Here is a 22,735-nt window from a genome sequence, read left to right on the forward strand (position 1 = left end):
ATTAACGATGAAAAAAGTAAACTTTTCACATAAAATAATTTCCATTTTAAAACTGCTAATAGATTAAGATTAAGACTAATAGAATAAAAGGTTTCTTTTTGAATATTATATATATATATATATATTATATTATATATATTATATTATATATATTATATATATTATATATATATTATATATATTATATATATATTATATATATAATATAATATATATATATATATATATATATACATATATAATAAAAACTTTTACTTTCATTCTAATTATATTTGTATTAAAATAGGAAAATGTGGCTATCTTAAAATCAACTTGAATATTCATAAACGGAATGATCAAAATATATCCGTCGTTTTAATTCTATGAGAAACTTAGCGAGAGCAGTAACATTGTGGCATGTAGTACTAGTTTGAAATTGTTCAGTCGTGGAATGGTTTTCCCTTTATACCGTGCCCTAGGGTGCGGGAAGTGTTCGAGATTGCACGTGCAGCTGCAAGGATATTTTGCAGCGAGAGCAATTTACGCGACCAACACGAAAGTGTAATACCCGTTCGGAGTGCTTAGATCGTGAAAAGGATGTGGGGACTACGGTTGTTCGTGTAGGTCAAGGAAGGAATGCAGTTGACAAGGTCGGGTTGTGATTGTAGGTACCTAGGTACTAGTTCTCACAGCTATTAATAGACCGATCAGCGTGAAAATCGGTTCCCGTGGATTATTCATTTACCGCCTTTCATTGTCTTCCTCTCGTTTAGATATCCCCCCTCTCCCTTAGGAACGGTTGGAATCGATTCCTTCCGCCGGTTATTCAATCCTGCTTTCAAACCTTTCGATTCTGATCACGTGTCGCGTAACTGTAGGAGACGACGAGAACTTCATTCATCATCAGCGAATGAGTCGATGATCAACGCGACAATCACAGTGAACAATTAATAATGTCGATGTTACGAAGATGATCGTATGTCTGTCCTTGCATGATTAATACTTAGCGCTCAGAGTACCGACGTGCTATGGTTTGGCGTTATTGTGGGGGCCCGTAATGGATCAGTATAAACTCACGTTTGCGTCCTTTATTCTTCTTTGTCATTTAAAAATGTGCTGGTTTACTTATAAGAACTGATATAATTGTAAATATAATTCCGGCTGTAAAAATTGAATTGTCGAAAAATATAAATAAACAACAAAATATTTAGCTAAAATAGTTCGCAGAACTAGTTTTCCACTGCTGTTTGAACAGCGCGGAATAAAAATCATATGGATAAAAAAAGAAGATAGAAACTGAAGTTTGTTTTAGGTATATGTAATAAAATAGAAATTAAGTCTAAATTTGTACTATGAGCGAGAGTATGCTTTTTCCTCGAGGTACAGAATTGAAAACCGACAAAAAATTTACATAAACTGAACGATCTAACAAAGTTCTTAAGAACGTGGGTTTAAGCTGTTCCAGGCACGAATCTCCGAAACTTAAAATAGTTTGTTTACCGAATATCGATGAACAACGGTTGTTTGAACCGTAGCAGCAGTATCGATGATCTAGCATCGTATACGGTGCCATTATCAGGTGAGATCTGAAGTAACGACGGAAGTCGAAATGATTTTGATAGGGTAACATTGAGAAAGCGTTGTACGGATGATACAAATAGGAATATGATGGAAAATTATTCAACGGTGTTCTTAGCGGTTGAAGTGTTCTTAGATTTATGTTCAATGAGTTCCAGTTCTCCATACGGTGAAGATCAGACGTGAAAAACAAACTATTTTTCAATGTAAAGTCCATTGTTTCGTCATCGTAGATATTCAACTTCTCCATTACGTTTTCTATGTATGTATCGTTGATATTGAACGATTGCTCAAGCTTCGTAGAATGTACATATGTAAGTACTTGTTGCATAGGGTATCACAGTTCTTTGTTAAACTCAATTCTCTTCATCGATTGTCTCCGGTAACTTTGATATCCTTGCACCTCTTCAAAATGATCATGTTTGATTGGTATATGGCCCGTACGTTATTACGGGCTTATTACTTTTAGTATTCTTGTTAAAAAATATCCTTCCATGTTGGCACGTATTATGGATAAATATTAGATTTAATTTTAATGCAAAATTTTTGTGTACTTCGGTTGATACAAAAGCGTGCTATTAATCTCACTTATTTGCTTGTCACGAATAAAAACCTTGTATCAAATTAAATATGTAAATCTTTAATATATATTAAATAGTATATAGATATATTATTTTGATAACAACGATCACGTACTTTTTAAAAGTTTATAAAAAATTATATTTACGTAAGATTTATGCAAGAAGCAGTTTTCAGTAGAATAGCATATCATGGGTCAGACGCACCGAAAAGCATCGATCCCCTCCTTCATACGATACCAGTCGACTAATATCATCGGCTCTAAACTAGAGTTTCAATAAGCATCCAGTAATTGATGTCGCCGTTTGTCTTCTATTCTCTTTATCATATATTTTTCATTTTCAATCATAATGCGAAGCAAAGTAGAAAATAATAAATTTAATAAAAAATAGAATCAATACGGAATGAAACAGAACGAAAAGGAATAGGAACAACACGTCGTGTTAACATTATTTAACCAGATCGTAACAAGTTAGCCGCAGCACATTCACGAACATGATGAGAAACTAATCAACTAACGTATCCTATTGTGACGTTAAACACGATCCGATCGATCTTTTATTTCCAGAATACGAAGAAAATATCACTTTCCTCGGTTACTATGTTGAGATACCAAGAGCGATTGGTACTCGTCCAAGTATTTTTCCATATTGTTACATTCATAAAACACTATACCGTTCCGGCCGGCACACGTCACCGTGTAATTGCGTCGCACGTTCCTCCGCATATGACGTTGCTCGCGCGTGGCCCCGGAGCGAAAGATCAATGATTCTCCAAGATGTGGCTCGCTTGGAATACTCGTCCCTCGGAGAACTGGCTCATTCATGTGCCATCTCGCGAACGAACCGTCCGTCTTCGGTAAAGGAAGAAAAAGAACCGTCAACTTTATCGTATGAAACTCGATCCCGCATACGCCCTTCCAAATCGACGTTATTTCTGGCATAACAAAATTCCAGGTTCACCGTCGTTACCATCGATTCGGCTTCCGGCCAACGACAGTCTCTGACCTCTAATCGCCGGTAGATCGAGGGTCATTGGTATCGGTTACATTTGCGAATGATGTTCGAGCAATCAATGCAGCTTAATTAACGCACAGTTGGTCATAGATTTCTTTCACCACAGATAATTAGCTCCTCTGTTTTGTTCGTCCAGTGGTTAATTATATTCGTTAGATTTTCGATAGCTTGTGCGTGGAGGGCACGATGGAAAGTGGTTTATCGCGTGCTGGCGCGAGTTCAGACGAAGCCGAACTAGCACCGGTGCACGTCCGGGAAACCGCGTGGGTTGATATTCAACCCTGCAGCACCGCTAGCAACCAGCACCCCCTCCCTTTCTGAACTTACTACCTTCCCTCTTCGCGCTACTCACTACACAGACGCGATCGCGATGCCTCAACTAGCCCCACGGCAACCAGTCCTTCATAACCGACCACTCGAAACCGTGTTTAGGAGACACAATAATAGAGGCGTTTATAGCGTTTCTCTGAAGTCACCGATGACTGAATCTGGTCGAGCATAAAGATTTTCAAGAAAAGGAACTGCGTAAAACATACAATTTTATAGTGACGGACGTTATAGGTGTTAAAGATTGAGAGTGTCAATGATTGGAGGGGGATAAGAAGTTGACACTCTTGGCACGATATTAGAGCAGCTTATTATCTCACGCCTGTCTATCATTTTGTTAAGTTATTAATTTTTTGTCGTTGCTTACTTTAGATGATAGATATCTAGGTACATATCAGGTCAGTCTATAAGCTCATGTGTATTTTTGTCCTATTATTAATGTAACGTAATGTAAATAAAAAATAATGTAGTTTATTATTTCTTGCCTTTAGTAGATCCATGAGGGCTTTCTCATTGCATCGTCACATTTGTCTCCCTTTGCAAATAGTAACGTTTTATTGCCTTTTGTGCAATTTATTATCTCGAGTAACTTCGCGGATTTTACGATTCCCCGATTTGAGATTATTTTATTAAATTAGTCATTTTAGTGGATTCAATTGTATTTGGAAACGAATATGCACGTATTTCTTCAACGTTCTTCAAATAAAAGATGCATGGTAAAATTATGTAGCTCGACCGATGCACGATGACAATACGACTACTTTCGACTACGAGTCAACTTTGTTGACACCATTACTTGAATAACTCGCGTTTATATTGTTGCAAAACCACTAGGCAGCATTGGAGGTGATCCAGAAACTTTATTTCGATAAATGTTCGCTGAGTGGAAAGATATAATAAATTCGTAGCGCAGACCACCAGTCTAGGTTCTAGAAGTTTGTACTCTCGTATGTAATGTAATGTAATGATACAGTTACTCGTTTATGGTTTTCAAAGCGGAACAGATGAAGCATGATTGATGTTACACACGCGTTTTATACGACATATGTAGTGTAATGTACGCATGTTATGAAAATCGGAGCAATAAGGGTATCAAATATGGCATTATGGGCGGCAACTAATCATTACAGTTGCGCTGATCACTTTCATGGCTCGTTCTAGGTATTCTCAACAAGAAAAGATTGTTCGCTCGCTAAGCTTTGGTCGGACAATGATATACGATTCCTCTCAAAGACACGATTACGACAGCTGTTGAAATCTCGATACGATATTGTTTTGCTCGTTTTACAATTAACGATTACTGCTCAACAATTAGAGATTTACGAGTGTTCCAACTTCTCTAGTTCTGACAACGTCATTCAGCTCGGTAATCACACGTTTTACCATTGTTGAACGCAGAGTTGAATTATACCTTGTCACCCATGTAATTCCCTTCACAAGCAAAGATACCTAGTGCAACGCGCGATAATGCGCCGATAACAATTCAGGAAAACTTGAACTCTCATGATAACGATTTCCTGACAAGGATGAACGATCGCTGAGCGAGATGTGAGTGTTCTATTCTATCGTTCGTCGTGTGACTTATCGATGAAACTATTTGATGCTATATATAATTAAAATGGAACTAAACCGAAGTTTTCGTATATTAATCGTTGAAAAATGAAAGGGGAATGTTACTAAGATTAAGTCGATAAAATATAAAGAGACGTTTTGTGATCCGTCGATGAGGGGTAACATTTTTTACACACGATGTATGTTCGAAATAGACGTCATTAAACGAAAAGGAAAGAGAAAATGATTTCTTACCGTCGCTACTACATCGGGAGTCGACCTTCCTCCTTTTCAACTTGAGGTCTTGAAACAAGCTCATGTTGTCTAGCTCACACGGGCTGCTCGTAAGGGTCATAATTCCTGCAAATAAAACGATAGGAAAAGGATTAGGTTTATCGGCTGATCGTTGGTACACCAGTTTGACACGTATTATCTTGTTATAGTAAATATATAAATGTAATATATGAAGGTAGGTTCAAAGGATCGTACAAATTAAAGTCGCGATAGATGCCTCGGCAGCGTCTGTCACGAAAAACATCTTCATTAATCATGAACCGTCTAGTCACGTTCCTCTTTCATTATACAGCAGTGATATATAAATGAATGGCACGGTGAAGCTTTCGCGTGGATCAAGTTTCAGCACAGAATTCATGAATAAAGAGCAATTCACACGGCAGTGATTGCTCGGACATTCTACGTATTGTTACGTAAATCATTATATTGTTAAAATATAAAGCACATTTAGTACATCTTTTACGAACTCTGTTGAAAAGCAGAATGTTGTTTTTGTTATTTTTATGTTAAAAATAATACTGGCTAACAAAAGTTGCATATTTAAAAAACTATCTAAAGCTTGAATTTCCAAGCTGTGGTTCGCGATGTCTAAGAGGTTCGTAAAGTGTTTTTCGGAGGATCACGACCAGAATTTATTCTGAAATTAATAATAGCTGTTAAAACTAGCTTCGTTTCACTACTAAAAATTCTTTTTTATGGATCTACACTAGGGATAGACTCGCCAGTTATTTGACTACTATGAACAAAGGTTATGAGTCGGAAAATTTTGGGAATGTTGTTTTAAATAAACTTGCATCTGCTTCTGTAAATTTCTATTGATAAAGATACCAAAAACGACGATAAAGGTTATGTCACGCGTGACTCATTACTAAAGAGCAACTTTCTCACAAGTCGTTTCACGCTTCTCAATACGAGATTACGGCTTTCCCTTCCTGTGGTTCGTTCGAGAGCGCAGGTTGGTGGGTCCACAACATAAGACGCTTCTTGACTATTAGTGATGGAAACCATCTCGCTTGGCCGAGGATATCGGCTATCGCAAAGAGAACGGATTGAATGTGAAAGTAGATACGTGTGTCGGACGCACGCGTTTGCGATTACGGCGAACACATAGCGTTCGCCATTAACCCCTCTTTAGCCAATAGCATACAATTGGATCGTTGGATGGGAGTATCTTTGAGCGGCACTACACGCAACGATATGATTTGATGCCGATCCATCGTAGAATCGACAAATGAATCATAGAATCGCGATAAGCTTATAAAAATTTCACGAAATCGTATAACTTCAACCAATAATGAACAATAGAAGTTGTAGAGTTTTACTGATAAACGATGTAGGTAAGTATCAGGAAATTAAGGAGTTACTCTTTTGGCGGGAAATGATATAAATTTCATACTGTAAAATTTGGAATAATTTACTTTAGCTTCTCGGCCTATTTAATTAACAATAGTCGACAATCTAAAAAAGAAATCGAATTTTACCTAGTTTGCTCTTGAATAATCTCGAATAATAAGTATTTGAAATCGATATTCAAAATACATATACATATGTATATTTCAGCGTCATCGCTCAGATATCATAGATAAACGAATAAGTTGATGAATAAGTGTCGATTTGTGCACCAGGTCAGTTTAACAATGCTCGTTCACTCGTACAAAGTGTTCTGATAATGATGAATCGCGTCTTATCGTTGTTTGCCTGCTGTTTGTAATTAATGGTCTACAGAGACGAGAGGCAGTTTTACGGTTGTACGCGAGAGAAATGGTCTATGACACACCATGGGTCGTTTTAATAAACGCGATGTTGCGGATAATACGGGCCAATCGTATGCGAACGCTCGATTCATGCAACCACGTTCGCGTGTAGTGCGTTTGGTGTGGTTCTGGCGGCCGTTTCGAATCACCTATCGTATAGAGCGATACTGGATAATTGATGTTGGCCGATATTAACGTTGGCAGGTGATTTTTCTTGGGAAGGGAGAAGGAAAGCATTAATTCATAAAAAAATGTTTAATCTCATTGATGTAGGTACTCGTATTTAGAGCTGCAATCCATTTTTACGAACATCTCTGACATTTGGAATAGGAGATCTGCCAGATAGGAATTAGAAATTAGTGTAAATACGTATACCAACTGAAGAGAAGATTGCACAACAGTCTTGTTAAAAATTTTTATTACGTTGCTCTAATGACGTCCACTAGACGCAAGTATATCATTTAAGAAATACGTTTATCCTGCATATGTCTTGTCTGTGGAGTCTTGAATTTTCATTTATCTTTAACAGTGTTTATTTCATCTTCAACTTTGTGGAAGTTTAAATTTACAAACATTTGATAACGATCATCCACGCCCCCTGGCTTGCAACCAAGTCAAGTTTTCTACGCTCAGGCTTAAGCAAATAATCGCGTATCGTAAAATCACGGAACAACTTTCTCTCTCATGTCAAGTACTCTTACAGATCGAACAATTTCTCTTACATACGACTGCTCCATGTTAAGCAACAGTCTTTTTCTGTACGATCTTGTCGGAAGTTTTATACAGGGTGGCGTACGCAATTCGAACAAACTGTATTTTTAAAATAGTTGGAGATACGTAAAATGGCACAAAATTAATTCCATACTAAATATAATTCTACAACATTCCATTTTGCCTTGTGTTACTCTTTTCCATGTCTAACTACATCTTCCATTTTTAGTTGCATAGATCGCCTGTATTTAAAAATATTTCCCCTTCGCGTTCTGTCTCGTATGTCTACGCGTTTCGCTGCCCACATGATCGATGGGACGATGTATTCGAATTCATTGGAAGAAAACAAAAAGAATGAAACAATTCGATTATGAGCAAACATGCGAAGACGTGCAAGTGCACCTAATTGCGTTTCGCGCGGATAGAGCGGTCCATGTTCAAGAGCGCGGTAATTTAACGCAAACTATCGATTCCCCCATACATTCTATCTTATATTTATCTCTGAAACACCGCTTTCCGTTTCGCAGTATCCAACTCGATTACAAGCAATACACCAAGTATTTCTGATAAACACGACGCCACTCGAACGCGTAGCCGTTGGAGCGTCACGTACTGTGATTGTGCGCGAGCAAAGGCTAACAGCTCTAGCAGGAAGCTGAGAGAACGAGCCCCTTGGCCGCAATCGAAAATACCAGTAGCATCGGAAAACCAATGGATTCGTCGCGAAACGTTGCAATGTACCAATACCCGGTCAAGTGCAGCATAAGTGTAGCGAAGTTACAGAAACGAGCTAAGTGCCACAGATGTAAACTGTGGAGTAGCTTAAGCTAACTCCAGAGCCACGTGGGCGGGTATATGCGTAGTAGGTTTGTGCGGCACCAGATGGCGTTTACGTGTACCATTACATGGACGAAGCGCATCCACGATCCACGGCCACAGCAACGCTGGTGCGCCTGCGCGCTCACATACGGCAAGCGGCACTAAACGGGTGTGCGTGGTGGTGCAGCGGGGTCCTTGCTCCCTGGCGTATGTGGGTCAGCAGTCTCACACACGCTACTATTCTTGCGTAACCAATGCATGCATACGACCGACAGCTGCCGCCACTGCGGTGTGCACATGCACACACCGAGACGGAAAGTGCAGCCAATGCACTAACCTACGGTCTCTTCTTGCGAGGCCGCTGGCGCGGCGCAGCGATCTTGTTGTGTATACGCGAGTATGTGCATGTGCACGCGCCTCTGTGTCGGGCTCAAAGCCACGCAAGCTCTCGCTATCTCGGCCAAGCTTTTTCGAGGTTCGCGCTTTACCCCGATACTCTTGGTATTTGCTTCATTAAACGTGGCGCTGTCGCAAAGAAGGAGGGAGACCGCTAGGGCTTTTCAGATATATCGTGCCCTTTCTCTTCTTTTTATCTCGGTGCTCTTCGTCGACCGCTTCGCCGAGGCTTTTAATTGAACATCGGAAGTCGCTCGATAATTGGAAAGTTGTGTAACACGTTATTATCACATGTTAGGCGTATTCCTCTGTTGAATGGGGTTTTCGCGAGACTTGGAATCGATTGCTCAATTTTGTACGCTTATTCCTGTAACTACATACATTGGACTTGAAGTCGAGCGTGTTATATTTCCTTTATCAAAATATTTAAAAAATGTGTTCGGTTCGGTAATAGTTCTTGACAAAATTGTTTACTTTATATCTTATACATTTATATTTTACTTAAATGTTGCATCTTTTTCAAAATATTATATTTACGTAAGTTGTCAGACATCTTCCTTCTTGTGTTCTTTTTGTTCAGTGTTTATCTTGTTTAAAATGTTTCTCTTTTGATTAGAATATAAAGGATCGTATACAACAATATTTATGCTTGCAACGTTTAGTATACCCATGGTTTAGCAACGCTTATGTAATCGAATGAAAGGTTAGAGATTTTGTTTTACATAACAGGAAAGTAAAAATATTTTTTAATCGATCGCGACTTCGAGGTAATCGCATGTTACATTTTCCTTCGTATCGATATTTTCTCCTGTGTCGTGTAAACCGGTATAATTATTTTCGTAAATCCATTTCCTGGCGGTCGTAATAGGAACGTAACCGTAACAGGAAGTACCTAAGCTGCATAATCCATCGCGTGATGATTGAATGAAAAGCATTAATATTAAAGAGTAGATTTAAACATTCAAAATCATTCTGTCTACATAAATGTTTCATTGTAAAAGATTCTTTTTCACACCTATAGCCTCTGTTATTTTATTTCTGTTTTTCAATTAACTGTTACTCCGAAACTGATCGTAACAACGGTTTCACCGTAAAGATAAGAATGCCGTCAAACTGTTTTCTATATACAAATAAAAAACCTTAGGATTCTTCTATACCATATTTCTATCCAGTTAACAACATCACGAATCTAATGAAATAGTGCCGCGTAATTTTATGTACCACGGGTAGATTTTAACGCTATAGGGGCCACTGATGGTGAAAGTGACTCTCCCACGCCATGACATCCTAGATCTACAACTCCCCACTCGAATCTGTCCGACTCTAGGCTCTCTGTTTCTCGTGTTTGGAGGCTCTGCTAATCATTTTTTTCTCGGCTAACTCCCGTTCAAGTATCCTGGCCACGCGATTGGCTCTCGCGTCATGCTACAAGCAAACGAATTCCTGACAATGGTAATGAGTCGCGGATAAAATAATGCCGCTTTGAACGATCAGGAAATCTCTCGGGGCGTGATTTAGGACGTATCGTGGGATTGATTACTTCGTGTGGAAAACACTGCTTTTCCAGAATCAAAATTCTAAAGCTTGTAGGAAGTTCAATGGACAAGATCGACCCATCGCTTAGAATCTTTACTATTATTCGAAGTAATCTGCTCAGAATACAGATAGAATCTGTTTTCTAAAAATCATAGTATTTTCGATGCATCAATGTGCAGGAATATTTATAGAATCGCTTAAGGCTTATACACATATAAAGTAGTCGGTGGTCGACCACAAGAGAAATCGAACGTGTGAAAAGTCGAATGCCAAGCTTTGCGCGTACTTTATCGCCATGTGTAGTACCGTTATTTGAAAAAGCGAGTTATCGCTTATCAGGCCAGGTCCTCACGGATGTGAAACCTCGTTTTCAACCGTGTCCACCTTTCAACCGACTTATCGGAGGAAGGAAAACGACGCTGCTAGCGTAACGATACACCGTGCGGGAATACCAATTCAACCTTTAAATCAGTTAGAAAAAAGCGCTATAGTTTTTACACCGATGAAATTTTCATTCTGAAAACGTATCTCCGTAGAATGTCAAAAAATGAATCCCGGTCTCGCTTCGAAGCAGTTGGATCGAGTCTGCGTTCCTTCCTAGTGGCGCAAAAAGAGGATTCTCGATTGAACTACGTTCACCGAACTTTCTTTTTCACATGGAGAGACGAAGGAAGACAGGAAAGAGAACAAATAGGGACACACGAGGAACTCTGCTTCCTCGTGTGTATTTCGTGTTATCTCAGACAGGTTGGATCGCTCGCGCGACTAAGGAAACGGCATTGTCGTGTAAAAAAGTTCTTCGTACACGTATCACCGACAATAGGTCTGCAATGATGTCCGCCACAAACGTTCTTCCAAAGCATTGTTTCAAAGATTTGTCGTTTATTCATACACTGAGATCCATCGGGGAATGTCCTTCGGCGCTCGTACGACAATGGAGCGACATTATAAATATTCCGTTTTAATTTTTCTTACGAGGGAGAAGAAGGAAAGGGGAAGCGTTGAGGCAGGAGGCACAGGAATCGTGTCTCTCGGATACTCGTGAGTCGGGCAATCAGTGAGAACGGCCAGTGAGAGTCAGAGCTCCGTACGTTGAACCTCCGCAGTGAAAGTTTCTATTATACCACTGGCCTTACCTTACTTTTCCTACGGCAAGTTCTGCCGTGTTGTGTCATAAGGCGACGAGCGGCGTGGAAACGTCGAAATTCGTTCCATCGCCTCCGTCGTGTTCCATTACTTTCAGACCGAGCCAGAATTTTTACACGTAAGCTAGACTACTAATGATACGGTTCCTCGGAACGTTGTCGAATCGTCGGAAGCAATCCTCGTGATCTAACAATTTTGTTGTTCCGCAGAGAAAACGAGAAGTCTGGTTTCGTTGAACTTTAATCGACGTTCGATCATTTCAGAAGGAAAGAATAATTTACTGCGTGATCAATTTTCGTTTCATATAATTTCATGAGTATTTCTCCGCTCTTCGCGCGGAATCAACAAACATGCTACCTTAACGAGATTCTTATGGATCGTTAGATTATTTATGAAGCATAACATGTTCTTCGTTGCTCTTGATCGATTTTTTGAACGTACGAATCGTCGGATCAGCGCATAATTGCTTTTAAACATTGCAACACATTGGCACAACGGTGTTTCGAAACAGCAGGAAGCCCGTAGAAATATTTCGTTCACGAAAAATCCTGATAGCTCGGTGTAAGGCAATGCGAGTGAAGTTCACTTGTTACGCCACGACAGTGCAACGAAGTTTACCGATGGAGGCTCGAACTGTTGCAATCTGGAGCAAAAGTCGGTGTTGCGAAGCTACAAAGAACCCCGTGGTTCCAGGTTTCTATCGTTTACGCAATCGATCGTACTAGAACTCTGACTATCGCTTAGGACTTTGCGGTAAGCAAAATATTCTATTCGTAGCTTCCGCTCTCCAATAGCGACAAATTTGAAATCTTTCAAAGAATTTCCAATCGAAAAATTGTAATATGTGGAGTTGTATATGTGTGTATAATCAAAGAATCACATATAGAGATATATAACAAATAAAAAAAAGTAATTTAAAATCTTGCAATAATTTCCCAATTTAAAAATTATAAATAAGCTATATAACCCGAGATTAAATCGTGTATTGCTGAGAAAGAGGATCAACTTTGATTTCTACAAACGATTCGTGTTTCGTGTTTCGTGTTTCGTGTTTCCAATGACGGTCGAGAAGAGAATAAATCTGGTAGCATTCTGTATCGTTGGTATACATATGGTCGGAACTGTGATTCAAAATTAGCGAAACGTACAATTGTGAAATTGCGTTGCAGTGTTATTGACCTGGAGGACGCTGACAAACTGACACCTCGTTGTACCTCGGAAATTAATTCCACAAAACTTCGCCTCACGATTATCATTAGAATCGGTTTATAAAAAAACCACTAGAAACTTTGTCAAACGATAATTCAATCCTTGTGAACTCCTATCATTCCTCGAAGAACAGATAGTTCTCCGTTAGAACGACAATCGCGTAATTTTAACTATTCGACTATTCGCGTAAATTTAATCAGATTTATCCGTGATATTAATCGATCACTATTTTATTAATTACCATCTTCGTCAGCTTCGAAACGACGTAAAGGTAGTAGTACATCGTTAAATTTTATACTACCAGCTTAAAATAATAGTCCTACCTATGTGACGACCTTGTAGAACACTCATCTTCGCGCACATGATATGCCACAGTACGAAACGAAGCCTTCTATCGAAGTATGATATCCAACCGTCTTTCACGCTCGTCACTCGTCTCGATATCGTTCGATCATCGATCGTTCGCCCACACGATACTACGTACAGAGTCGCGATTGGGTCACTTCGTCCGCAATTAAACACACGTAACAGTCCTTTCGAGAATCGGATCACGTAAATTCGTTTTTTCCTTCAAAATCCACATATTCATTTTAGTCCAAGTCTCGACAATCGTTGTCCAGAATCGAGATCTCGATGTCACTGCATTCGTCGCAACAACAAGTGTTTAACGGGAAATAGAGTCATCGAGAAACATGGGAAATCGGCGAAGATTTCGGTACGATTCGTTTCTACGATTATTCGACGAGTCGAAGGGGGAACTCACGGCCACGATAAACTTTCCTGAGAGTCCGGAAGAAACGACGAAGCAGTCGCAGCGCGCAGGAGCCCGAAGTGAACGCCTCGCACAGCCCAAAGTTTTTGGGGCAGCCAGTTGTGCGGGCCACGCGATCCACCGAAGTCATGGATCCACGATGTTGGGTGGTGGTGGCACCAGTGACCTCGATACCAACCGAGGCCCTCCAATCCAAACGCCCAATGCCAAAAACTCGACACGCGTATACGCGAGAACTTTCACTCTCTCAAAGTTCTTCGTGATAGCTGGCTCAAGTGGCGGAGCATCGTAAGATGGGAATAACAAGTCGAAATGATTCTTGAACGTGACCTGTCGAATACACGATCTTTTCTTAAGTTACGCGATTCAAATTAGATAAGTCAGTCCCTAATGGAGTGTTACACGAGAGGTTCGTTTCTTTCGTGGAGCAGAAAAAATTGACGCTACTTTTATCGATTAAAGACTTTCACCGAGGGAGCACTCGATAGTAGAAAGACCAATGAAGGGGAACGAACAATTCGTCGGACAGCTCAAAGTGACGTTCGAAGACGATCGCCGAAGCGAAAAGTCGTACTAGAGATCAAGTAAGAGGAGCCGAGAAAAGAAAGCGATATCGAGACGACCAACCATCGTGCTCGATCGGAAAATTTAATTAGTTCATTGGCGAGAAGCGGGTTGTGAAAAATTGCACGAATGACGGTTACAAAATATATCAACGCGGAAGAGTCCGTGTAAATCGTCGACTAACCCCGACGCGTTATATAAACATGCTCGAGCGCATTTAAACGCGCGTATGCTCGAAACGCGGGGGAAAATCAATCTCCAAATAAAGAATCGCAAGAAAGCGATGTTCTTCTCGCGTCAGCTTTTCTTCTTGTTGTGATTTCACTTTCGATCGATACGCGTACGATGAATACCTGATAATTGTGCGTGCGACCAGCGATCGCTGTTGCGCATCTTCGAACTAGAAAGGGCACTATAGGTCGATGATATACAACACCGTCTATAAATATCCGAGCTTTTATGGATTTAAGTATATGATAATAAGATAGAAATTTTATCAAAATATATAAATTAATGACAGATCTATAATTAAACGTAGCATATACTTACTGTGCTTTTATGAAGTCAACAGACTGTAAATTTGGATTATATGTTAAAAAACTTGACAGTAGTTTTAGTAATTTGTCGATATAATGTTCTAAGTATTACTGTTTGAAATAATGTCAGTTTAACTGAATTCCCTCTACCGGACTCGTAGTTTAGAATTTAAAGAATTGTTTTTAAACAAGACAAAATAATTCTACGAACTTTAAAAATCAGCGTCATCGGATCACCATATACTACTGTATATAGGCAGTTGTAATGATTATAAGGAATAAAGATACCGCATTTCATTTGCGATGTTAGGATTAAATTTCATCCTGTTAAAAGCAAACAAGAATTCAGGTACTTTTGAGCGGTAATGTACTTAGATTGGTCAGTGTTTCATTCGTAACCGATAAGAAAGTAAGGAAAGTCTTTGGATGAAAGTTTCGATGCTGATCTCTGATGCGGTGGCCGTTCGATTTCGGGGAAGTAGTCTCTTCTTCTTCTTGTTCATCTTTTACTTCTTCTTTTTCTTCTTCTCCTTCTTCCTTTCCTTAGTCTTCTTTTTCTCTGTGCCAGCGTATTTATTCGACGAAAGTAAAAGTAGCAGAGGACCTTGTGGTAGAACGTCGTCATCGTATATGACATCGAATCCTCTTTCTGCGTCTTCCTTCTCCCCTGGTCCCTCGTTACGGGCGTCCTCGCTGTTTTGGGATACCGGTTTTTGGGCGAAACGATACCATCTTACAGGAAGATTGAACCTGGTGAAAACCGCGTCCTTCGTGGAACAGGGTTATATTACGTCACGCATGTCACGTTATTGCTGTCCGCGTTTCACTGCACACCGCTGATATTTCGTCCCGGGTCGATTTTTTTGCGATATAATCTAGACATGACGCGTATAATCGAAAGCGGCGAGAATCAACGGTCACTACGCCATGGACCAAGAACCTTTTCGATTAGCGCGTCATTATTGTGAATTAACGGATCTGTACACCGACCAAGTTACGCAATAACCACGTGAATGATGAACTTTTACATTTAACTACGGTGTAGTAACTTTGTGCGTAGGAATGTCGGCTAGGTAAACCGGCTTACGATCACGACGAACGTAAAGGAATTTAAATTTCTTACAATATTGCAGTAGACTTTATACGAAGTGAATGGCGCGTAGCAGACTTTATATCGATATCGAACACACTTCTGTGAAGTGCGGCTTTTTTCTGCAGGAATATATTATTACATACTGCTAATCCTTACACGTATCTATACTCTCGCTATCGGGATGCTCATTTACTAACTTTGGAAAGGTTTCGGAAAGGAGATATCGGTAAATGACGAAATTAAATACCCTAGTTTAAAGTTATTGCCTATTCTGCCATTTACTCGATTATTATCCACTAATAACTTCACTATATTATTCACTCTCCTTTCCAAATCTTGCTGCTCTATTTCTTCACCAGTCTAAGATCTCCAACAACTAGCAAACGTCTAATCCGAAAATAACCGTTCCCCGAGTACAATATTACTTTCCAGGACTCTTCCTCCAGATAAACTACAAATAAACTACACATTTCTCGTGTCTACACGATCCCAGTGCCTATCACCTGTTATGCCCCTTTATCGGTTGCATAACCAGACCTGGTTGATCCATCGTAGTTCGTTCTACCGAAGTCCAGACGAAAAATAGACAGTCCTTCGAAAATGTCGCGTGGTTCGCCTTTCACAAAGAGAAGCGAGACGCGACAGTCGACGAGATTGGCCCATTCGAAAAATCGCGAAGATCGTTCTAAGGTCGGAAACGCGTTGGTAGCAGGATTTTCTCAACTAGTTTTTCTAAGCAGCCTAGACGGATGGTGCTGTTACTGGCCGCGGTCGATGTATTCGTACGTGGCAGTGTGGGCAGTGCTGCAGTCGTTCGTACCAGCACGTTGTGAGCGGTCGGCCATGGCATACTTACTGATGTCAATCACACCGGCAGGCATGCACTGCTTTATTCGTATTGGAATACACGCATGCGTGCGGATACACGCGCAGAAGACGCTTCGCTCGCTATCGAATCTCGTAACCTTTTGCCCCTTAACCCGTGCAATTTCCTCGACCATTGATATCAGGTCGCAGCTGTGCCGACGTGCCGCGCCGCGGTGATCTAAGTCTGAACTTGGGCGACCCTTATACGCAACTTTGTTTCTGGAGCGGACGAAAAATTTAAAAGGGCGCCTCTGGACCGTGACCATCGACCGGCACACGAATAATCGTCAGATAAGTCCCCTTGCCTCGCGATTCCCATTGCGCGCAAGAAACACCGCGAAAGATGGCGTGCTAGTATGCTTGTTATCGTTCACTGACAACGAGAATACTGCGTATCATCAAACGTCGATTGTTCTTTTTTGATCTAGGGCGACTGAAATGTGAAGTCACTACCGCATGGATACGATATCATACCGTTTGTAACATACTTATTTTGTGGTTTATCGTATACATATAATTGAACACGAACCCGCGTTGTTTTTTTCTTTTTTTTTTAATTTTTCAGATATTCGGGCAAATTATCGATGTAGTAGCAACGAACTATTATTGATCAAAGAATTTCTAAACGAAGATTGCTATAATTCTCTAGGATTGTGAAACGTTCCTTTTCAACCTGATTTTTATAGTCGTTGATTTATAGTCGCACTTTATAGTCGTTATCATTATACATGTATAAATAGCAGGTTAGTTTGTATACTGGTCGCACGTTCCTCAACCGCTTTGTTTCCTGGCAGACCTTATTCCTTCCAGGAGAGTCGGTTAATATCAAGTGCTTAGTCACGTTTCCCACTGATACTTGGCGCCATAATCGCTGCAAGTTGGCAAAACCGTATGTAAACAAGACCGGTACGTTTCAGTAAATAATTACTGAATTAGTCTACTTTCCGTTTTCTTGGATGGAGCCTGTGCTAAATACAGTACGCCACATTACGCTCCTAATAATACGTTGCCTTTTGTATTTGGAAGTCAGTCAAAGAGGAGTTTTATCCGTTTTTATCCGTTTCTTAAAAACGCTTGATCACGCTTTGCTAATGTTAAAGATATTTCTCGACGGTCTAAGGGGAATTTCAAGTACTCGCCATGAAGTATTTATATGCTGCAAATTCATGCAACGATTCGTATTTTATTGCTAATTAGATGTATCGATACTCGAACATATATTGTTATTCTCACAGATGTTCATTCATTATCTGGTAAAGAATAATATTCCTTTCTTGTATCAACGTCTCAGTTTGTGTTTGCAGATATCTTGAGTGATATTTCTTAGATCAGTACGTCACGTCGCGCCGTTCTCACTCTCATTCTCACAGAAGCATTAAACGAGTGTCATTGAAAGTCTTTCGTTAATCAACGATCGAGAGTCCGTGATCTTGATGGACTTTCCTTCGATCGAAGACGATCCATCTTGCTCAGTCGTGGCGTGTATCACGAGATATCGGTACGACAACTTCTCGCGAGGTATAACGAGTTTGAAGCTATAAGGCCAACTAACGTCCGTGAGAATCGACCTCAGAATGGTCACAACATTGCGTGTCATCATGTTCATTCTGAAGTGTTGAAGACGATCTTATTCGAATAATAATTACTTTATAATCTTCTATATCAAGCCTATAAAAATATTTATATAAAAGTTATTAATACTTTCTTTGGTTTTATAACGGTATTCCCTGAAAATTTGACAAACAAATTCAAATTATTTTTCAATATCGAATATTTAGGAAGAAGGTATAATTAATCTGGATGTCGAAATGAAAGCCCAACTCTGTAATACTTGTAATAAAAAAAAAAAAAAAAAAGAAAAACAAAAAAGAAAAACAAAAAATACACGTATAAGCAACTATACACGTATATCGTACTTGTTCAATGAAAACGATTCATTTATCCAAAAGTGACGAAGGTGGTGTAAGAACATCTTTCGGTCGAATTCTCTCCATATAGGTACATAAGGTACTAGTAGATATAATCTGTGACGCACGAATCAGTGGTTCGAACCTTTTTCGCGGATGACCGTAACTGATATCGGGCTATTCAAAATAAGGACTTGGACCTTCTCGATACCCTGGCGCGTTTCTAATATCTAGTCACGAACGTGCTGTGTCATGCACCTTTCGGGAACGCGTTTCTCTCACGACGAATGGCGTCTAGGTATTCCCATTCGAATACCGGTACTTGCTGACTGCACGTGTCAGGGTCAAATGACATCATTCCGACGCAAGGATCTTCGTGATGGTGTGCCGACGTTTGTGTCGTCGTAATTCATCCCGTCGATCGTTCATGGTTCTGGTAGTGCCGGGATAGCAGTCGACAGAATCGCAAGATCCTCTTTGACTGACCGCCGTTTCGACCAACTATTCTTAATTTTTGTTCGTCTCGATATTTTTTCGACACCATAAAGATCTTTAGTTCTTTATTTTTTCCCAAATACTTATCTACATCATTGACTGCACTTGCTACAGAAACAAATGATCCAGCAAGAGTTTATAATTTGCTAAAGAGACGTTTCAAAATTTTCATGGCTGTGGCGAGTTATAGCAGTTTAAGTGGTGTTTTTTAAGTTGATGTAACTGTTCGGTTGTTTGTTTATTGGATAAAAATTCGATTGGAATTCTAGAATTGAAAGACATTAATAAAATCGGAAAATTAGAAACTTGTTTTTTGCAATTGAGAAAAAGGAAGATGGTTGTAAGAAGTGTTTGTATCAAGACGAATTGAATTTACAATAGTAGTAACTATGGCGATTTATGTTACAATATTATAGAAATAATGTTTTCTCTTGATGAGTGATGATTCTGATATTATATGACATATGATAGTAAAATCAATTTTAGTGAAATCTGAAGAGACAAAAACTACTTACAGTTTGAATAAAATCCTACGATGCTTAATTTAATTAATATTGTGATATTAATTAATATAATGATAATATTAATAATAGTGGCAATCAATTAAATTCAAAAAATTAATAGTTTACTAGGAATTTCGTAGACGAATCTCTCTTTAACCTTTATTTTATTGTAAAAGTATACATTTTTCACTTTAATGATAAAAGGCACACAAGTATTTCAAAATTCTCGTAGTGTGTTGAGAAATCATTATGGGAAAATACCCTATTGGAGATCAGATTGAGTCTGAAAAGCAAATCTCTGTCATAATTTCCCTCCAAACCTAATAACGTGCTCCTTTAATTTATAATTTCTGTAATAGTTTAAATTACTTTCTGTATCCCGACGTTATTTTCGTTCCTATGTCAGATGGTATTATAGCCATCGTAACAGTAACATAGCAAAGTTCGCACTTCTATTTCATTGGTTAATGAGTCCGGTCGACCAATCGTTCGTTAAGTTATTTTTCTTCTATGTGTAAAAGCGACATTACCATAGGCATCGATAATATCGGACGTACCAGACAAATGCATTATTCACAAAGTTCATTTTTTTCTTACAATGCATCAATCCTGCGTCAATCGTTTGTTATGAATTGCAACTCTATCTCTCTTTTCTTTGTCGGGAAACTCGAAACCGCGGTAAGTTACTTCGCGAACGTAGTTTCTCGCGACAGGCGGATCGCTTAGGCTTAAATGATGAAACACAGTTGGTGTTCTTCGTAAGCTCATTTTCTCGCAAAAAAACGCGTGCAAACGCTCGTTAGTATAAGCTTTTTAACAACGAGCGAAATGAGAGCAGATATAAGATGATTCGTGTTCGGAAAGTAATTTTCATGCTCGAAGGTTAACTTTTCTAACTGTTATCAATCGCGAAACAGAACGTTCGTTTGATGCTAGGTCACGATACTATCCGGCTTCAGCTTGGGTTTTAGCTCGTCGAAGCGATCGTCCAACGACATCGCACCACGTCAGATCGTGATAAAACAGCGTCTGAGATACGAAAGGCATGGCGGAGTTGGCGGATGTAACGCCGCAATTACTGGCCGGTATATTTAGTTTGAGATTGGCATAGGTGGCGAAGAGTCTGCTAGTTGTTATCTATTTTCTACGCACGTGGCCTCTATAGACCGAGATCTAGCCGGTTATAATCGGTGACACACTATGAGAAGACAGAATCGCCTTGGTGACGTTTTCGGGATTAGGTTTCTTTCCAGCCACCCTGACATCAGGTTCTCCGAGATCTGTTAACGGATAAACCCTTTATTCGTTGATCGAGTTAATCTTTCTTCTCATTGTCAGAGAGATTGTTTACGAGTTGACGGTGTTTGAAAACTAGTGACACGCATAGCTAAATCAGTTTTGAGTCGAACATGTTTCGTTTAACGAGATCAACATAATTTAAAAAAACACTTATCTCTGTTGATGATGAAAACAGCGGATCGATTAATCTCCTTTACGTAACAAATTGCATTCTCACAAAAATACAAACTCAACCCAGTATCTTGACATGAAAACTTTCGATGTAATGGATAAATAATTTTCGGTAATACAAGTTTCAATTCTTCTTAAATCAATCTCACTCAAATTCTTCTTTCCTTGTTTAAACTTTGAACGATTATATAAATTTATATTTTTACGAATATAAATATATAAATATGTCCAGTTTATTGATAATCGATATAACCAATGATCGTACTATTCAACAAAATATAGTTCATCATAATTATCGATCAGTGACAGATGAATAATTAAACGTAAGAGTTATCGTTGATAATTCAATAGAGAAAAAGGTCATGGTATCGTGTCTGAAAAGTGCGACGGACACTGCTGTCGTTTGCCGCGGATCGTAGTACGCATGATTCGACTATAGTGGAGCAGGCTGGCTGCACGTAACGTGCATTCGTACGGACGTTTGTGTCCGACCTATCTCAAGCTCCGTCATCGAGAGAGGGCGCGCGTCGAATGGCGAGGTTAGGTTAGGTTAGGGACGTCACCAGCTACTGCGCTCATCCGCCAGAATAACTTTAAGCGGGGTTGCACAACTCTAGTTCCCGCCATGTGCCGCGTGCTCCTTACTTAGCGTGTCTTTAACCGCTTTGCATAAATGCGTTGCGCTGCTTATTTTTGGCTTATCGTCTGAAAAGAACGACACCTACTAGAAGCACTAGTACCAGGCTGATGAACCTATTAGTCAACATTTTTTGTCCACCGTGAATGCAATTATTTGATTCGATGCACAAGTTAACGCATCGGTTGCCGAATTTTTTTATATATTTTGCTTCGTAACAATCTGTAGTAGCATCACTTATTTGGAGCATGTCAAGCTTTAAATTTTTATTGCAACATACTGAAATATCATTGCAAATTTTACTAATATCATTCTTTATTTTATTTTAGTACTTTTACTAATTCAGCTGTTACAGGATGCTGTTAATAAACGTGTCATTCGATGTGTTATAACTGTAGATATATTAAAGATTGATTATAGCTTAACCAAATATACATCTATTATTAGTCTTCATAGAAACTTTTAATGAATTTTCGCATGTTGTTGAAATATAAAGCTTTCGATCACAGACAATTTGTCGTAATGGAAAAATTTAGAAGTGAGCAAAGTAGAATCGTCTTTTTGCTAGATTCAACATCTCGGAATGCTCGAGTTCGTGTCATGTATAACGAAAACTTTATTATTTCGCTTTAATCAATGGAAATAACGTAAGTCGATAAAGTTACAACTAGTTAGCCATATGATAGTAATGTTTATCCCCACTTAGTCGGTCGACTCGTTTAATATCTGTATAAAAAATGACGTTTACGTTTAGTAATTTGTCGTACGTCTTTGCTCGTCACCGAGTGAATCTAACCGGAGATGGAAACGTCATCAACTACTGTCTTCGACCGATTAACTTCTGATGCGTTTACACGTGCCAGACTGTGTTAACTTTGGCTTCGTATCGCGCGGATTATCAAGGCAACCGAAGTGGGGCAATTGGATTTCGCGTGAACCGTAGCAGACACGAATTTCGATAGAGTTTCATGTTCGCTTGAGAATTCTGTGACTTTT

The 22,735-nt window shown here is 39.3% G+C and overlaps 1 protein-coding gene across 8 annotated transcripts in view; it reads right to left on the reverse strand.

Moving 5' to 3' along the window:
- Positions 1–22,735, reverse strand: part of LOC117237482 (hormone receptor 4-like) — a 143,225-nt gene that overhangs the window by 13,156 nt on the left and 107,334 nt on the right. For 5 of the 8 annotated variants that reach the window (XM_033501487.1, XM_033501489.1, XM_033501486.1 and 2 more), the window contains exon 2: positions 5,286–5,390. In XM_033501487.1, the coding sequence (XP_033357378.1) occupies positions 5,286–5,385 (100 nt within the window). In that variant the 5' untranslated portion in view covers positions 5,386–5,390. Of the gene's footprint in view, positions 1–1,479; positions 2,530–5,285; positions 5,391–22,735 lie in introns of those variants that run through there. The other 3 variants (XR_004494012.1, XM_033501485.1, XM_033501484.1) reach the window with 1 other exon arrangement.

This window comes from Bombus vosnesenskii, unplaced genomic scaffold (genome assembly GCF_011952255.1).
Source record: "Bombus vosnesenskii isolate JDL3184/JDL3185 unplaced genomic scaffold, Bvos_JDL3184-5_v1.1 scf7180000013379, whole genome shotgun sequence".
Taxonomy (NCBI): Eukaryota; Metazoa; Arthropoda; class Insecta; order Hymenoptera; family Apidae; genus Bombus; species Bombus vosnesenskii.